The sequence below is a fragment of the Neopelma chrysocephalum genome, unplaced genomic scaffold, assembly GCF_003984885.1.
Source record: "Neopelma chrysocephalum unplaced genomic scaffold, ASM398488v2 Primary Assembly neopelma1_63, whole genome shotgun sequence".
Classification (NCBI taxonomy): domain Eukaryota; kingdom Metazoa; phylum Chordata; class Aves; order Passeriformes; family Pipridae; genus Neopelma; species Neopelma chrysocephalum.
This window is the reverse complement of record NW_020897720.1, coordinates 12117883-12134302: the sequence shown is the minus strand read 5'-3', so window position 1 is coordinate 12134302 and position 16420 is coordinate 12117883. Positions and strand designations below refer to the sequence as shown.

Sequence of the window (16420 nt, the reverse complement as noted above, 5' to 3'; positions counted from 1 at the left end):
AACAGGTACATTTAAGTAGTTTCAGTTCAATATTTGATACTTTTCATCCTGCACTCTCAAAGCACTTTAGGGAAAGGATCTCTCTGGTTTTAGTCATTATATGAAAAACAGTAATGAAAAGGAGGTAAATTTTACCAGATCAAATAACTTTGAAATCAGTCTAGATTTTTGTTTTTTTTCTGGTGAATGAGAGGTTCTGGAAGTCAACTTGGGAGATCCAGGTTCCCCTGGCTCAAACACCCAGGAGGTTTCCTGGAAAGCCTGTCTCTGCAGACACTGCACAGTGGTGGCCCGGGATGTGTCTGAGAAGGGACAGATCTGAGCCACAGGCAGAGAAACCCAGGGAGGTCTCTTCTCCCAGAGGCACTTCTTGGCAGCCTGGGGAGCTCCAGCTCCAGCTCATCCATCACTTCTCTTCGGCAGAACTATGGTGGCATCAACTCCAAGACACTTCCCCAGGCTCGTCCCTCGCTGGGTTTGCTGGGATGAATGGATAGAGCTGACCTTGTTTTCAAATCACCTCCCATCCACAGCACCCAGTTACTCCCTGATTTCAGACGTGCTCAGAAGCCAGGCCTGCAGCTTCACACTATCTCCTGAAGAGCTCTACTGAGGTCCATTGTTCCTGACTACAATAAGAAGGTCTTTACACAAAGATCCTTTATTTTTACTGCTGTGTCTCGCTCCCATCTGGCCAGTGAGGAGCCCTTACAGCGAGCAGTAAGCTTCCAGCAGTGCAGATAAACCAGTAAGAAAAGTGAGAAAACAATAACCATCTGCTCTGATTTACTGCAAAACAGAGAACTCCCAAATCCTCCCTCTTTTTCCCTGACTGAAAAGCTGTGGCTCCTTTTCAGCCCCAGCAACCCGAGCTCAGGATGAGGGAAATGGAAGACGTACCACGGGACAAGGCTGATCCAGTCCAGGGGGGCCTGGTTCCCCCTTCTGCCCCTTGGCTCCTTTCCTCCCCGGTATTCCTCGCTCACCCTGTCAGCACAACAGGAAAATATCAGGAAAAAGGAGAAGGAACACCTTTGCTTTATGTCTCACAGCACTTACAGAGCCCCACTCCTCACCCAGAGGAGGGACAGTTGCACAAGTGTAACCTCAGCTGAGTAATTAAATCAAAGTGAAAATCTTTAGTTAAAAGCTGGGTGGAGATATTATAATAGATAATTGATTGACTAAATGTTGGTATCTGACAGCAAGTGGGAGCAGCAGCTTCCAGCCACTGCCCTGGCCTCAGCTGGGCATCCATTTGTTTAAGGATCCCTGTAGCAAAACCTTTGCCTTGGATCTATTTTCAAGGTCTAGAAACCAAGACCAGCAATTCTTTGCAACCTGGAGCTGTCAGGCTGCTCCATTTCCCCACAGTGGTGGTGCTGTGGGTGGGGGTCAAAAGCTCTTCCAAGTGGGTAGGAGTTAAGTGCCTGTCCTGCCCTACTCTGGGACCGGGCAAGTACTTGTGTAAGGCCTTTCAGGAATTACTTAAGAAACAGCCAAGAGAGGATCAGCACCCAGGGCAACCTGGCAGAAAGAGCAGCCTGTCCTGCCCCATGAACGTGTCTGCAGCCATAACCCACTCACCTTCTCGCCTCTTTCACTTCTCTCTCCTTTCTCTCCTCTGAGACCTGGGAAACCCTATCACAACAGTTTTTAGGTGGGGAAAAAGAGGACAAAAAAAAAAAGGTTTTGTAAGTTCAGCCTGTGAACATCCTGGCATCTCAGTTCATCAGCCCGTCCTGCCGTGGTGAAGAATGACATTTTCTTCCTGTTTTACTTTGTGTGTCAGCAATTTCTTGGGAAAGCTGGAGTGCTCCACCACACCCCGGTAATGTTACAGGTATTAGAGTTTCATTTGACTGAATCCCATACAAATATCCTCAATTGGAAAGGAAAACCCCCACAGCACCTTTAGCTGAGCAGTTCCACTGTGCAGGGGAAGTATCCAACCAACTGGTCTGAATTCAGCCCTTTCCTACAGACATCATTCCATGGGCACTGTGTTGAAGGGAGAGTAGTCTATACAATCTTGGCTACATATTTTTCCAACAATCTCAAGTTACATGCATGTTATTCATGTTTATACATAAATAATTAATGGTTTCCATACTCACATCCAATCCTGGCTCCCCTGGCTTTCCCTGCGGTTGTAAAAATAAAAATCAAGACATAAAATGAAAATTAAGACGTGCTGTGTTGAGTTTGGTGTTGCAGACAAACTTATATCCAGTTGGTGTAATATGGTAGTAAGAGCACAGGCTCACTCAGCAGCCCCTGGGGTTGGAGGCTGCTCCTTGTGACCCACCAGGGTAGTGCTGGTCAGCCCAGCTCTGCAGCTCTGGCTGGACTCAGCCCTTGTTTTAGGATTACACCCCAATGCCACCTCTCCTCTCCCACCCCAAGGATTGATTACCTTCTCTCCTTTGGTGCCAGGTAAACCAATGAGCCCTGGAGCGCCCGGGAGACCCTGAAGTTACACAGAAACAGGGCATTGGGGTTGTTGCTGTCAGGCAGGTTGCTGTCAACAGCCAGAAATGAGGTTTGGGAAAACTACTCACAGCAGGTCCAGTGTCACCGTGGTCCCCCTTCTCACCAGTGTCACCTTTTTCTCCCTTTGCACCGTCCAAACCCTGCATAAATAAAATGGCATCAGCCAAGGAGAGCTGGCAGCTCTGCCCAGGGCAGCCACCCCACACACCCACCACCTCCCCTGCCCCCTTCTCTGGGATGCTTTCACCCACACTGCTGGCCATGTTTTCCTCTTGACCAAGTCATGTAAGAAAACAGTTGAAAATGCAGGTTGAAGCCTTTTGGTTTGGAAACCCTGACTCACATGTGCTGCCAGCCCTCAGGACTCTGTGCTGGAGGAGGGTTTTGGGTCGTAAATGTGTTTGGAAGGACAAACTGCTTGTTTTCTGGAACACCAACTGCTGAACAGTGTAACCAAGGGATTTGTTGTGACAACAGTGACCCAAAAAAAAAAAAAAAAGTCAGTCTCCAGAGCTGACAGGCCTTTTGTGAGCCTGTAAATAATGCACTGGCAGCTGGGAAACTGGGTGACATTTAATTTATTGACTTACTTTAGGCCCCTGGATTCCTGGAGGGCCCTGTGGGAAAGACAATGGTGCATTTGAAAAAAAAACAGAATTTATAAACACATCCTAAAGTTTCCTTCCCAAACCATTTCTTGCTCAAATTATGGTCTGACAATGGCTGGCCAAATAACAGGTGGCAGTTTATTTGGTCCTCTGATATCAAATTAGGGGGAAGGGGAGCTGGAAAGGACCACTTAGTGTAACATGGGACAAATAAAGCTCTGCAACACGAGTTTTGGGGAGCAAGAGCCCTCCCAAAATTTTGCTGAAGCGAATGACAGCAAGCTTGGGCACAGCTGGGACACCTCAGAGGTTATGAAGGCCACCTGGTTTTGACACATGGTCTCTCAAGGTGAATCTCGGACTCAGCAGAGACATCCTGGCCTTCCAGATGCCTTTGACAGCTCCTTTTGGAGCATTTTAGACACCAAACCCCTCAGATATCTGCATCAGAAGTGCTTCACATGTTCACCACCTGCATCCTCTCCCCGTGCAGCTGATGGCAAAGAACTTACTGACGTGGGCAAATTTAGGGAATACAGACACCATCATGGTGGGGAACAGATTTTCCCATCCCATAAGGCTTTATCATTTCTCCATCCCAAGGAACAACTTGGCTATGTGCAAAATGAGCCACAAATGCTGATGCACTTTCCTGAAACAGGTGCTTTCATCTCTCCAAACAACACAGCGCTGTAGCTCTTCCCTGACTTTTTTTCCCAGATTCACAGCAGCCCACCATGGTTAAACAAAGCAAACCACCCTTTGTCCTTGACTAATCACATATTGCAATAACAAATCTGCAGCAATCACTCTCCAGTGTCCTACCATAGGGCCGGGTAATCCAGGGGGTCCAGGCTCAGGTATGATCTGTGGAAGGGAATTAAGTGGCACGTTAACAAGGCTGGGCATAGAGACGAGGCAGTTCTCCAGTGGAAACCTCACAAAACCCAGAATCATGTTTTAAAGCCCTCTGATTTAATGGCTTTAATCAAAGTATCTGCTAATCAAAGAGTTGCTTGTAGTATTTATAAATAAAAGAATCTTTATAAGCACACGAATAATCAAAGTAGCCTCTAGAGTAAGAGGCCTGACCAACACCACTCAGTGTATTTGCCAGTCATAAAACGGATGTAGTGATGCCATTTTTTGCACAGACTGGAGAAAACCAGACTTTTTAATTAAAAAAATAAACCCCAAAACCACAAAAGCCAACAAAACAAAACCACTTCCCCCCCAAAAAAACCCCACATGCATGACAAAAAAACAAACCCCCAAACCAACACCCTGAACAAAATTAGAACTTTCCTGTCATTATTTAAAAAAACCCCAAACTATCAAAACCTACCACTTCTTTTTTTATTAAGCAATAAGCATGAATAAGGAAAAAAGGATGCAGAAATCCCATACAACTGCAAGGAGCTTACTGTGTTTTGAGAACAAAACAATTATAACAGCAGCATCCAGTATCTCAACCATCTATGCAAAATCTAAAGTAACTTCGTAGTGCTGAGTGTGCAAACTGCTCTTCCCTAACAAATAAACCTTATTTAGTCACTTCTGAAAGTTTTTGGAGACAACAGTAGGGTTTTGCTGATGGATACAGGACTGACAGGTCCAGCCTGCAACCCCCAACTTTGCCTGACCCACATCATGGAAGAGGCTTTTTGTTGCCGAGATCTTACATGATTGTTCTGCAGACATGGTGAGCCGGTGTCTCCTTTTTCTCCTTTGTCTCCTTTTGGCCCTTCTGCTCCCTAAAAGATAAAAATGTACCGTTGATGTGGTGCATCTTCCAGGAAAGCAAAAACAAGAGAGAAAAATACATTTGTCCCCCTCTAAACTCCAGCCTTGGCTCAAGCAAAGCTCATGTTCATTCCCCGGGGGGCTTTGAAGAAAGATTTTTCTCCTCCTTGGTACCTTCTGAACGAGCTGTTATCATCATCCTTAGAAATGCAAATTCAAAGCTCCTGCATTCACCGGCTTCCATGGCAACATGGTGTGGACAGGTCACTGCTTAAATCTGCCAACCTGGCCACGCTCTGAGCATTTGCAGAAGTGACATTAAAGAGCCAAGCAGCAGATGGACAGGACAGAGAGGGACTTACCGGTGGACCCGCTAAGCCCATTTCTCCTGTCTCTCCTTTCTGCCCCGTGATCCCCGTGCTGCCCTGGTCACCCTTTGCTCCTTTGGGACCCTGCAAGTTGACAGAAAACAACGTGCTTAGGAGAAAACTGTTAAAAAAAACCCCACCCCAAACACAACAGCCCCTTCTGCCTTTCCGTGTTTGCCTCCACATCGCAGCACGAGCTCACGGGGACATGTTTTAACATTCAAACTCACACAGGCCAATCTTGTGGGCACAGCAGAATTTGGCTGGGCCACATCAGGGATTGCAGCCATTTAGGGTCAGGAAGTTTTATGAAAAAATTGGAGACAGCATCTGATGAACCACTCGTGAAAGGAGCCCCTTTAGCTCGGCAGACACGGCTGGGAGCAGCATCGGAATGGGGGCATCGATTCAAGGAGACAGAGCTGACATTACAGAGCAGAGCTTGCTCCTGGAAGACTGGATTTGCTCTTCACAGACACACAGTTTTTGTGTGTCTTTTTTTATTTGGCTCCTGCAAGGTCTCACTCGATCCAGCCCAGCTCACCTTTTCACCGTCCAGTCCAGGTGGCCCCGGCAAGCCCAGCTCTCCCTGAAGGGACACAAGGAAAGGGGAGCACATGGTGAATTAAATCAGGAAATCATCTCAGGAAAGCATTTTGCAAGGAAATGAGTTATTGACACACAGCCATTGTGGTTATGGGTTTGCCACTGCCGGGCTCAGGACCAAGGAGGTGTCAGTGATGCACCAGCATTATTGGCTCATCCAAATATGAGACCTTGGGCACCAAAATCCTGTCCCATCTCATTCTTCCAAGAGATGCTTTTCTGCAAATTACATTCTTCTTTTAAAGAAACTACAGCTGACTGCAGGGTACAGGCTACTGCTTGTGAAGCAGGAGGGCAGTAAATGGCACACAAGGGTGGGACTGAGGTGGCTCAGCACAGCCATTGGAATTGCCAGCCCCTCTCGCAACTGCTTCTCCCATTTACTTCTGCTTTCTGTCACAGTGGTCTCAGAGGGACTGGGATTGCACCTGTCAGGTGTGGGACTGGGAGTGGATTCCTTTCTGGGACAGCATCCTCTGGAAGAGGTTGGAGACCAGAGACAGATCAACAAAACTCTTTTTTTTTGTAAAACCCTCCTTTTTTCAGCCAGATCAATTCTTTTCAGCATTTCCTTTACCACACATAGCCTCACATTCCTCCTGAGGCAGCATCACCATGGGAGACTCCACATGGAGTGTTTCTTGGGAACACGGCAGGGGTTGGGCTCACCTTGGGACCTGGAGTGCCTTGGGGACCTGGTGGCCCTGGGGGACCCGGCGGACCCTGAAACACAGCAAACAAAACAGGCTTGATCCTGACCAACAGAACACGGCACATGATCCTCGTGCTGTGGGGATGAGCCAGGAGCAGCTCCCAACCACGACCTGCAACAGGCTCTCAGGTGAGTGGGGTTGCCCAAACACTGGGATGAGCTCCACTGACACAGAGTCACCCAAGGTCCTTCTGGCAGGGGGTTGTTCGTGCAGAAGAAAACGCAGTGGGAGTGAGCTGGGTGTACAGGTGCAGCAGCACACGGGTTAAGAGGCAAAATGCCTCTAGCCAGAGGTGTGGCCCCAAATCTGGTGGTTTCTTTTTGCATTCTGCCTGCTCCAGCCAGCTGGCCTGGGGAGCAGCATCCTGCTGGAAACAGCGACCAGCCAGCTGGGGAGGTGCAATTAAAGAGGGGAAACGAAGGAGTTTGTGTGAGCACTGACAGCACACTTGAGGAGGCTGTTTTTCGTGGGCACTGGTGGGTGCAGAGACCACAAACCACCTTGAGATGAACAAGTATTTTCCAACTTGCAAATTATTTCAAACAGCAAAAGTTGTGGTCTCGCTGAGATGAAAACCAAACCAGTATCATATCCTCAAGCACCTTCTTCCATGGCTACATGCTCAAATGCTGTTACATTTAGTCACATTGGAATCCTTTCCAAAGCCTTGCCCGTGAGACAGGTCAGTGCACAAACACTGCAGGCAGCTAATAAGCAGGAAAACAGCAAAGTTAGCGAGGTTCAGTGATGTGCCCCTCAGCAATCTCTGCATGCAGAACATGGGACAGGGTCTGGGCCCAGCAGATGAAGCCTCCAGACATTTGATGGAGCCTCTCCAAACACTGCACTCCCCAAACTCCACTCCCAAAAGCTCCACGCCATGCAGACATCTGGCAAACGGAAATTACCAGCACTTTGTGTATCCCTGCAGCCTGTTATAAAACAATTAGGATGGTTCTCAATTGTCTGTAATTAAGCATTTACTCTATTCAGCTTATTCCATCCTAAGGAAAAGGGCAGGGCTCTGCTCAGTCGGGCAGGTCAGGGCTTGGGTGCTGTTCCCCTTCCTCCTGCATCCCCAGTGACAGTGACAGCAGCAGCTCCACACCACGGGAATCACACCCTGCCACTGGCAGCGTCTGAGCTGTGATGTGGCTGCTCACACTCTCTGCATCAGGTGTTTATATGGCTGTATCACGTTGCTTCTACCTGCAGAATATTAACTCACATCCCACAGCCGGATCCCACAAACCTGAGCTCACAGCCTGGAGTTCTGCCACTGTTTTTTGCTGGTACATCCTAAATATCCTCAGCCCCCAGGTGTAACAAGCTCTTCCCTCCCAGCCAGCTCTGTGCCAAGGCAGAGATCTTGGGAAGGCGAACAGGACAGGAACAGGATGTCACAACATCACCAGGGCAGAGCTTGGCAGGCTTTCAGTCCTTTCCCATCAACTGCAGGACTCTGCATGGCCTTGGTGCAGGGCTCACCTTGAGTGCATCCAGGATCCGGCCGTCGTAGTCGATCACGACCGTGTCGCCCTGTTCCCCTTTCAGGCCAGGGGGACCCTGCAACCAGGGATGAATCCTATTAAATTTTACAGCACTGAGAGGTGGGTGGGATGAAAGCAAAGACCTAACATGAAGCATTTGGGGGTTATCACCTCAAGAACCCCATGGATTTAACCAGTCCCTGGTCTGACAGCTGGAACTGCCATCCAACCAAACCTCAAAAGGGCATCTGTTGGTGTAAGGGAGAAGTGCATGGAAATCCTCACTTGATCACCCCTATTCCCAGCTTCCCTCTTGCAAAAAAAAAAAAGGTTACAGGGTGGACTTGACTGATCTCCCAGAGCTATCTTCTATGGCAGCATTTGGTACCTGCATAATCATATGTTTAAATATGCACCATCTCTATTTTCTCACACTTCAAACACATACTAAGCAGAAAGAGGTGGTGGGGAACAGCTCAGGTTGAGGCAAATACACAGCTCCAAACTGAAATCCTGAACATCCATACCCGGGGTCCAATGGAGCCAATTCCTCCCTTCTCACCGGATTCACCCTGAAAATCAAAATCACATTTTTGGTTTGAAGAGACCAAGGAAAATAGAGAATATTTACCCTGAAAATACTGTACCCACCCATAAGGATATGCTTTAGATTAAGCGTGACACCAAGAAGGGACTGCTTCTCCCAGCAAAAAATAGAATCCACTTGAGAGCAAATATATTTTGCCACAAATAAGGTTGGTGTGGGCTGGCTGACAGTGAGAGAAGGTCTCATTGCAGAGGGAGTGGAGTGGCCCACTGAGGGCTGAGCCCCTAATATTGGTGATGTGCCACTTTCCAGCTCCAAGCATGCCAAGCTTTGTGCTGGTTCCACATGGCTCTCTTTGCTTTAGGCTGAGTTTTGCATGTGGAAAGTTTCAGCCAAGACGTTTAAACCATTTTCAAGGGCGAGTTTAAGGAAAAGGGCTCTGCCAAATTGTTCTTTTTTTTTTCCCCTCCTCATTTTTTTCCCTTTCCCTCCCATTTTCTTTTTCTTTCTTCCTTTTTTCTACATTTTTTTTGAAAATTAGGGAGTTTCAAAAAGCCATAGTACTCCCACAGCAGTGACCTGAAATTCACTTCAGGATTCAAAAAACGTCCCATTTGCCATACCCATGTAAATCCCTTTGCTGACCAAATTAAAGCCCTCCAAAAAGTAAAAAATGGTAAAAATGCATAGAAAACCCCCCAAATTCAAGAGATACCAGGGGGAACAACTGTTACTATGGATCTAGAACAAAAAAATTACTAAGAATCACCAGAGCCCACTTTCTTCATCACATGCCACAGCCATCAGTCACATCAGATCAAAACGTGATCAGAGTTTTACCTCTCTTGAGGAAAAAGGCTATCCAATGGAAAACATTCCAGGAGACAATTTAAAAACTCTTCTGCTGATCTCTGCTTGAACCCAGCTTGAAGTCACCAGGAAAAGGTAAAATACTCATAACATGCCCCGGTTTTGTGTCAGTTTGGGTTTTATTTACCTTGGGTCCTGGGAAGCCATCGGTGCCGTTCTCTCCCTTGGGACCCACGCTTCCTTTTTCTCCCTGAAAACAAGGCAATTTAGGCAAATGCTACACAAGGAGGGTGGAGAACAGAGTTCTTCAGGTTACCCTTTTCTTTATCTTCATTTTACTACACGAGTGAGCAAAGCTCTGCTTTTGGCCGTAAAACTCGTCACGTTTTCCGGGTGCAAATGGGCAGTTTTTGAGATAAAAATGAAGCTTAACAGTTTGGCTGTGGGTGGTGTGTTCAGCCACAAAATTGGCCCCAGAACAGCAGTGTGGAATCACAGAATGGCTGGGATTGGAAAGGGATCTTGAAGATCATCTGATTCCAAACCCCTGTCGTGGGCAGGAACACCTTCTACTAGATCAGGTGTCCAAGCCCTTGTCCAACCTGGAACAATTTCAGGGATGGGGCAGCCACAACCTCTCTGGGCAACCTGTGCCAGGGCCTCACCACCCTCAAAGTTTCTCGATCTTTTTCCACATCAGGGGAGAAATGTGCTTCACAACCTGCCCCAACTGGGATGTGGTGCCAAGAAACCAGACAGCAAAAGATGCTTCCAAACACATGCACCAGATGGACACAGAGCAGAACATACCTTAGGGCCCACAAGTCCTGGTTCCCCAGGGATCCCATCATCACCCTGGTGAAATAAAATGTAAAGAGTGAAATACACAGACCTTGTACACATTTATTAGGATCAAGCACATCATTTGACCCAACTGGGTGTTGCATAGACCTGGAACCCTCTCAGGTTTGCAGGAGGCCAGGGGAGAGCTGCAGCAAGGAGCCCAGGAGGCTCCAGTGTGGTCCCCTGCTCCCACCCATCACTGCCTCTGCCTCCCCTGCTCCTGGGGAGGTGGATGGGCATCTCCCACAATTTGCTTACAGCAGGTCCTGGGAAAGGTGCTCTCCCACCTTCAATAGAAACTAGATATTTAATCCCTTTAAGGATTTTTTGTCCCTGTAAGCTGCCACCCGTCCTCATGGACTTCACCACAGGTCACCAACACCAGCTGCCAGGAGGGGTTTTTCTTGTTCTGCTTGTTGTGCTTCATTGTTCTCCTGGAGTAAAATCACTTCATAGGTGTTGAAGAGATTAATTTTACAGGCCAGTTATGAATTTTTTCTAAGCCAAATTCTGGCCTGGAAAACGCCCATGGCCACCTCTGTTGTGGTGTAGAGCAGTAAGAGGGGAAGGCTGGGCCCTGTCAGTGCTTTGGCTTCAGTTAAAGGCAGTGATTTATCCACAAGGAGAAAATGTGGAGAGCCTGGACATGTGAATCTCTCACAATCTTCAGTGCCAGACCTAAGCAGCCTGTCCCTAAGAGTGGGCATTTCCCACGGGACTGCAGCGCTGCACAGGGATGCCCATCCCGGGAGCTTCAAGCTCCAGGCACATCTCTGTTCAGCCTGAATTATTGGAGCCAAAGGGCTCAAGACCTACTGCTTTGCTTGGCATTTGTTGTTTTATTCTTTTTCTAGGGGGCAGACGTGATTGCAGCTTCTGGTTTGCCTGTGGAAATGAAAGCCAGGCTGCAGGAATTTAGGATCACTTGGGTGAGAAACCCCAGGAAAGGGTTGGTATGGACATCCATAACCACAGCTTCTCCATCAGTCTTTGGCAATGATTTTCCTAGTCAAGCACAGAGCAGAGCAAAGAAAAAATAGAATAATTAAAAAAAAAAAATCACCATTTTACCTTTTTCCCTTGGACTCCAGGCTCACCCTTCAGCAGCAACGTCAACAGAAGAGAAAGAAGTTCAGGGACATAACAGAAAATAAGACCCAATAGTATGAATAGTCAAAATTAGCTGTAAAATTATAATACTTGGCTTGTGTTGATCATCTTTATCCCCCCCCAAAAAGCACATTCCCACAGCACAGCAGATTCCAGCCCTCTGTGGCTCCCTCCACCCCTATTTCCAGGTTTGAACATGGGCAGTGGTTGTGATATTGAGGAAGCGACACATCCAGACATTTACACCCCCAGTCAATGGCTAATGCAATACCTTGGAATTCTGTATCTGGTATATACTGATGAGTGCAAAATGCTTATTTTCATCTCCACCCCTCTTATGCAGCATAATTTCAAGAATTCATGTGTAAAATAAGACAGACTATCACCCACCTTTGGTCCTGGAGGTCCTCTGGCACCCTGTTGGATACAGGAGTGATTTACTTGTTTGACAACAGAGTATAACAGGATACAAACATTTCCAAGAGTACTTTAATTCCATGGAAAAAAAAAATTACACAGATGCCAACTTCTCATCTTCTCTTATATATATTACACTGTTAAGTTCTCTGTGCTGCCAGTAAATATTATTCTTTTATGGCTCATGTATTTTATGTATAATAAGCACCTTTTTTTCCAACCTGAACCATAGTGATATGGGGATACAATGCCAGGTGGCTTCAGAGGGGCAGAACCCAGGATACAGGAGCATCACATCCCTCCAGAATAGCCAAGGGGACGAAACAACAGGCCTCTTTTCTCCCCAGGGCACAGGTACCCGTGGACAAACATCCATTTTAGGGAAATCTAAGTTTCACATGGCTTTTTTTTGGTCTCCATAAGCAACAACAAACCCACATGGCAGCAGTGAAGGTGAAGGGTGATGTAAAGCAAGGGGTGAGGGACACACACACACACACACACAGACACACACACACACACGGGTGCTTCTGGGCAGTACTGACCATGAGTCCTTCCTCTCCTGGCTCGCCTTTGAAACCCTGCGAAAATGAGAAGAAAAACATTGGAACTTACCTGTTACAGCCTCTAAAACACTCAGCAATAATTAAGAACGTTCCACTGCATTATCCCTTAGCCTGTTTTTCTATTCAATAAGTTGCCAGTGGTCTGCAGATTTGCAGCAGGTCACCCTAAGGCTGTGGGTCGGGGAGGAGATCTCTGGGGTCTCTGAGTTACAACACCTGCAAATACCTGCCCAGGTCCAGCTCTTCGCTCCAAAACTTAAGATGGAAGATCCCTCCTCCTACTCCCTTGCCCCAGAGCTTGGCTCCACGGGCAGCCATGGGAGCCCAGCAGTGGCTCAAGCTGGGGAGCAGTGGTTGGGGAAGGGACACCCTTCACCCTCCTCTCCCTCGGGGGGTGGGAACTGCCCGGCGTGAGCTCGCTGCGCATCTCCCGTCCTTACAGGGGAGCCTGGAGGTCCTCTTGGGCCATCCTTTCCCGTGTCACCAGGAGGCCCCCGGGCACCTGGGGGTCCTGGTGGACCGGGGGGGCCCGTGGCTCCATCTCGACCTTGGTCACCCTGGAAGAAGTTCACACAGACACGGTGAGATGAAGCGGCGTCGGCGAGCGGTGGCTGCAGGGTGCCCACAACACATGCACTGCATCCCTGGGCCACCAGCACCCTGGCCTCTGCTGCCCCAGGGGAATTTAATTACAGCTCCCAGTTGGGAAGGCTGAAAGTGAGCTCATGGCCAATTTATGCCCTTTGGGTCTGGTTCCTTTAACCAGGATTGTGCTCAAAGCCTTCAAACGAGCTTTTATCTCATTAAGCCCTTAGCAAGTGACTGTCTGCATGGAAACTACCAATTCAACAGCACCCAGAAATAACTCAGACCCACAACATGCTGGCCTGGAGCATGCACACACTGCCACAGCTTAGTGCACCACACCAGAAAAGCCACACAAAAAAAAGTAGCAGTGCTTAGTCTCATCCTTTAAACACAGCCAAGGCCATATATTATCATCCAGAGTCACTCACACCCTCCATTGCTTGGGTGCAGAGGAAAAGCAGCAGCAGTATCTCTGTGTGGCTGTGAAGCTTTGGTGGGAGCATCCTGAGGGGCTCCTTGCCTGGGTATCCCAGCCCAGCCCCAGGGCCAGGCCCATCCATGTGGCTGCACAATGGAAAGCCTCATGGAAAGGCAGCCTCATAAATCTTTTAGCAACGTCTGGAAGAGTCACCACCGAGGCAGTAAGAGGGCTGTATTTAATATGTGGTTCACCCTCAAATCAGGGACAAGTGTGGGATTTTTCAGAAGTCCTTAAGTGACTTAGCAGTACAAATCCCACGGCCTTTCAACAGGATCTGGGCTCCTAAATCACTTGCACAGTTTTTTAAAAAAACCCTATTGCAAATGCTGAACACTGCAACCAATTATGTCAAGTCAAGTCTCCCACTGAATTTTTCCTAATTAAAACGTCACATTTAGAGTATCAAGGATTTAGCTTACTCTAGTTTTAATGTATTTTATTTTACAATACCAACACTGTTCGTATCAACATTTATAGGACTTTGCTGCTTGATTCCCAAATCTCACAAAGAAGCAAATGCTAAAACCCATTAATGTCTCTCTACTTTGACAAAAACCTGCCCTAAACTCGGATGGGGTTTCACTCAAACACGCCCCCACTGAGCATCTCTAAACACAGCCATGGTAGTAGCAACTTAAAATAGCAATAGGAAGAAACAGAAGCAGCTCAAAGAATCACAACAAACCAGCAGATTTGGTGTCTACCTTGAGCACTCGCCGACTAAAGACAAGCTGATCATTAGCCAGAAATCCGTGATTGAGGTGGGGGAAAACCATCTACCCAGGGAAAGTGGGAGGCAGAAGAAGAAAGAGCAACAGTTTAAGGTGAAAGCACAGCAGAAGAGTGAGTTTTAAGGCTACATCGATCTATAACAATTTTTCTTTGATAATTAATTGATGCATGAGAAAGAAATAGTCTTGGTAGCCAGCAGTGGTGGTTTTAAGGTTCTGGATACACTGGACCTTGGTAAGCAGGACACAGACTGAGGGAAACAAGTATTTTTTCATGAATTTACTGCACAATAGGACATCCAAAGCAGCTGGGACAAGAATTCCCCTACTGCAGAATAAAGAGCATTATTCCAGTAAATCCCACAGGGGATATATCCCAGCATTTCCCTGAGACCAAATATTATATTTTTTTTTCGGAGGCTAAAATGAATACTGATGTACTCCCCAGCCTGCAAATTGCAGATAAATCTCTCAGATTTATATGATGCAAAAACAATGTATTTAGACCATATCAGTGGTCATCGCTATTGTCTTTTAGCCTTTCCACTCATCATCTAGGGAGAAGCAGTAAGACACTTCCTCTCTCAGGGCACCACGTGCAACTCCCTTTCCTCCACCCACCCATCCCTGCACACATCCATAGGAAAATCAAAGGGGTGAAGCCACAAGAAACCCCGTGGGAACACACAGCACATCCTCCATGAGGATTTTTGGAGGTTTCTAAGGAACAAGCCTCTTTTTCAAATTGCCAAGGAGCTTTTAAGCCTTACACACCAACAACAGATAACCCCAAACCTCAATTTTAGTGTAAATAGTGCAAGGACAAGGCCGTCTCCTCCCCAGGCTTAGCCACTGGCATGCCCAGGAACACTGAGCTCAGATGTTGTATCACCATTTCTGGGAAGAACGTCACTGAAATCCTGACAAATTGAAATTAATGGGGACACAGACCCCTTGCACTTGGCCAGGCCCTCCAGATACTACAGAAACCACCAAAAAGACTCTACTGAGAGCAAAGGGTTTTGTGGTAGGCACAAAAGACACAGTTTTATGGCTTATTATGTTCATAAAGATACACAAGAGCATAAAGTGGGATTTTCATAAAAGCCCGCAGAGCAAGTCAGACACTGAATTATTTTCTTTACCCCTCAGACTAGTGAGCACCATCCAAGGAAGGACATTCCAAGCCCAGCCCTATCTGTTTTAGTGTGAAATAACAATTTGTGTTTCCTCTGAGGCCAAACACCCCATATCCCACCAAATCCAGCCAGTGCACGTTTAATTTTAAACAGTTCCTGCTACTGACAGGCCCATGAAAGGTGAACATCTCTGAGAGACATTAAATACAGAGACACCATCCCTGGTTCAAGAAATGCCCAGGCCACAGATAACCAGGATCCAGGAGAGGGGTTAATTGTGATGGAGTTACATGTTCCTGCTCCACGTTTCCCAAAGCATCCAGTTGCAAGGCACTGGGCTAACTGGCCATTGGGTCTGACCCCATGGAGCAGTGGAATGTTAGAGCACTGAAACCCTGAACACTGGTAATTTCCAGCTTTAGAGCACTCCATTCAGCCATTTCAACATAAGGCTCCAAAGTAAGCAAACAATAAAATAAAAGCATCCAGAGGTGCCTGTTGACTGTCACAGTGAGCTCTGCAGGACACTTCCTACTCTGAGTTTTTATCTGCAATTTGAGCTTGGCAGGCCCTTAAAATTTTGCAGAAAGTAAGAGAGAAAAAGCTCCTTTTGTGTCTGCACTGCGGCTGCAGAGCCGGTTCGGCCACACCAGCGTTCAGCCCCCCAGCAGCTCAGGGTGCAGGTGGTGCTGGTGCCACCTCCATCAGCACTGGCCATCGGGCAGGCACGTGCCACATGGGCCACTGCAGGCAGAGCATTTCCCTCTCCAGCTGCAGCTCATTTTCCCCCCCTCGGGAGCAGTCCCGGTGCTGCTGCCACAGGCGCTGCGCATCCGCCAGCCCAGATGTGCAGAGATTCATCAACCCCATCGTTTGTCTGAACATCTGAGCTGTCAGTAAGAACAAGATCACCCAGCTAAGGTCATAAATCCAGAGCAGTCATCCCAGTGCCGGCTCAAGGGGGCGAGTCTGGCTTATAAAACCGATCCTTTTGGGAGGTGCAGCAAAATACTTGATGTGGAGTGAGAAGTACAGGCACAAATACCAGGGCACAGCCTTGGCAGCATCCTGACTCAACTGCCTCCATCCTCCCCAGAGCAGAGGGGATCTGTTACTGGTTTCTCACTGTAAATACACCTCCATGAATTCTAGCAGTGTATTTGGGTA

The 16420-nt window shown here is 47.6% G+C and overlaps 1 protein-coding gene across 1 annotated transcript in view; it reads right to left on the bottom strand.

The window, feature by feature from the left end:
* COL23A1 (collagen type XXIII alpha 1 chain) overlaps positions 1 to 16420 on the bottom strand; it is a 172507-nt gene that overhangs the window by 3997 nt on the left and 152090 nt on the right. Inside the window, exons 8-25 of the mRNA XM_027682443.1 lie at positions 12294 to 12329; positions 11722 to 11748; positions 11293 to 11319; positions 10189 to 10233; positions 9566 to 9628; positions 8549 to 8593; positions 8020 to 8097; positions 6488 to 6541; positions 5757 to 5801; positions 5207 to 5296; positions 4784 to 4855; positions 3927 to 3968; positions 3084 to 3110; positions 2562 to 2633; positions 2417 to 2470; positions 2118 to 2144; positions 1588 to 1641; positions 901 to 987 (exon numbers count right to left, since the gene is read on the bottom strand). Of these exons, the coding sequence (XP_027538244.1) occupies positions 901 to 987; positions 1588 to 1641; positions 2118 to 2144; positions 2417 to 2470; positions 2562 to 2633; positions 3084 to 3110; positions 3927 to 3968; positions 4784 to 4855; positions 5207 to 5296; positions 5757 to 5801; positions 6488 to 6541; positions 8020 to 8097; positions 8549 to 8593; positions 9566 to 9628; positions 10189 to 10233; positions 11293 to 11319; positions 11722 to 11748; positions 12294 to 12329 (945 nt within the window). The remainder of the gene's footprint in view (positions 1 to 900; positions 988 to 1587; positions 1642 to 2117; positions 2145 to 2416; positions 2471 to 2561; positions 2634 to 3083; positions 3111 to 3926; positions 3969 to 4783; positions 4856 to 5206; positions 5297 to 5756; positions 5802 to 6487; positions 6542 to 8019; positions 8098 to 8548; positions 8594 to 9565; positions 9629 to 10188; positions 10234 to 11292; positions 11320 to 11721; positions 11749 to 12293; positions 12330 to 16420) is intronic.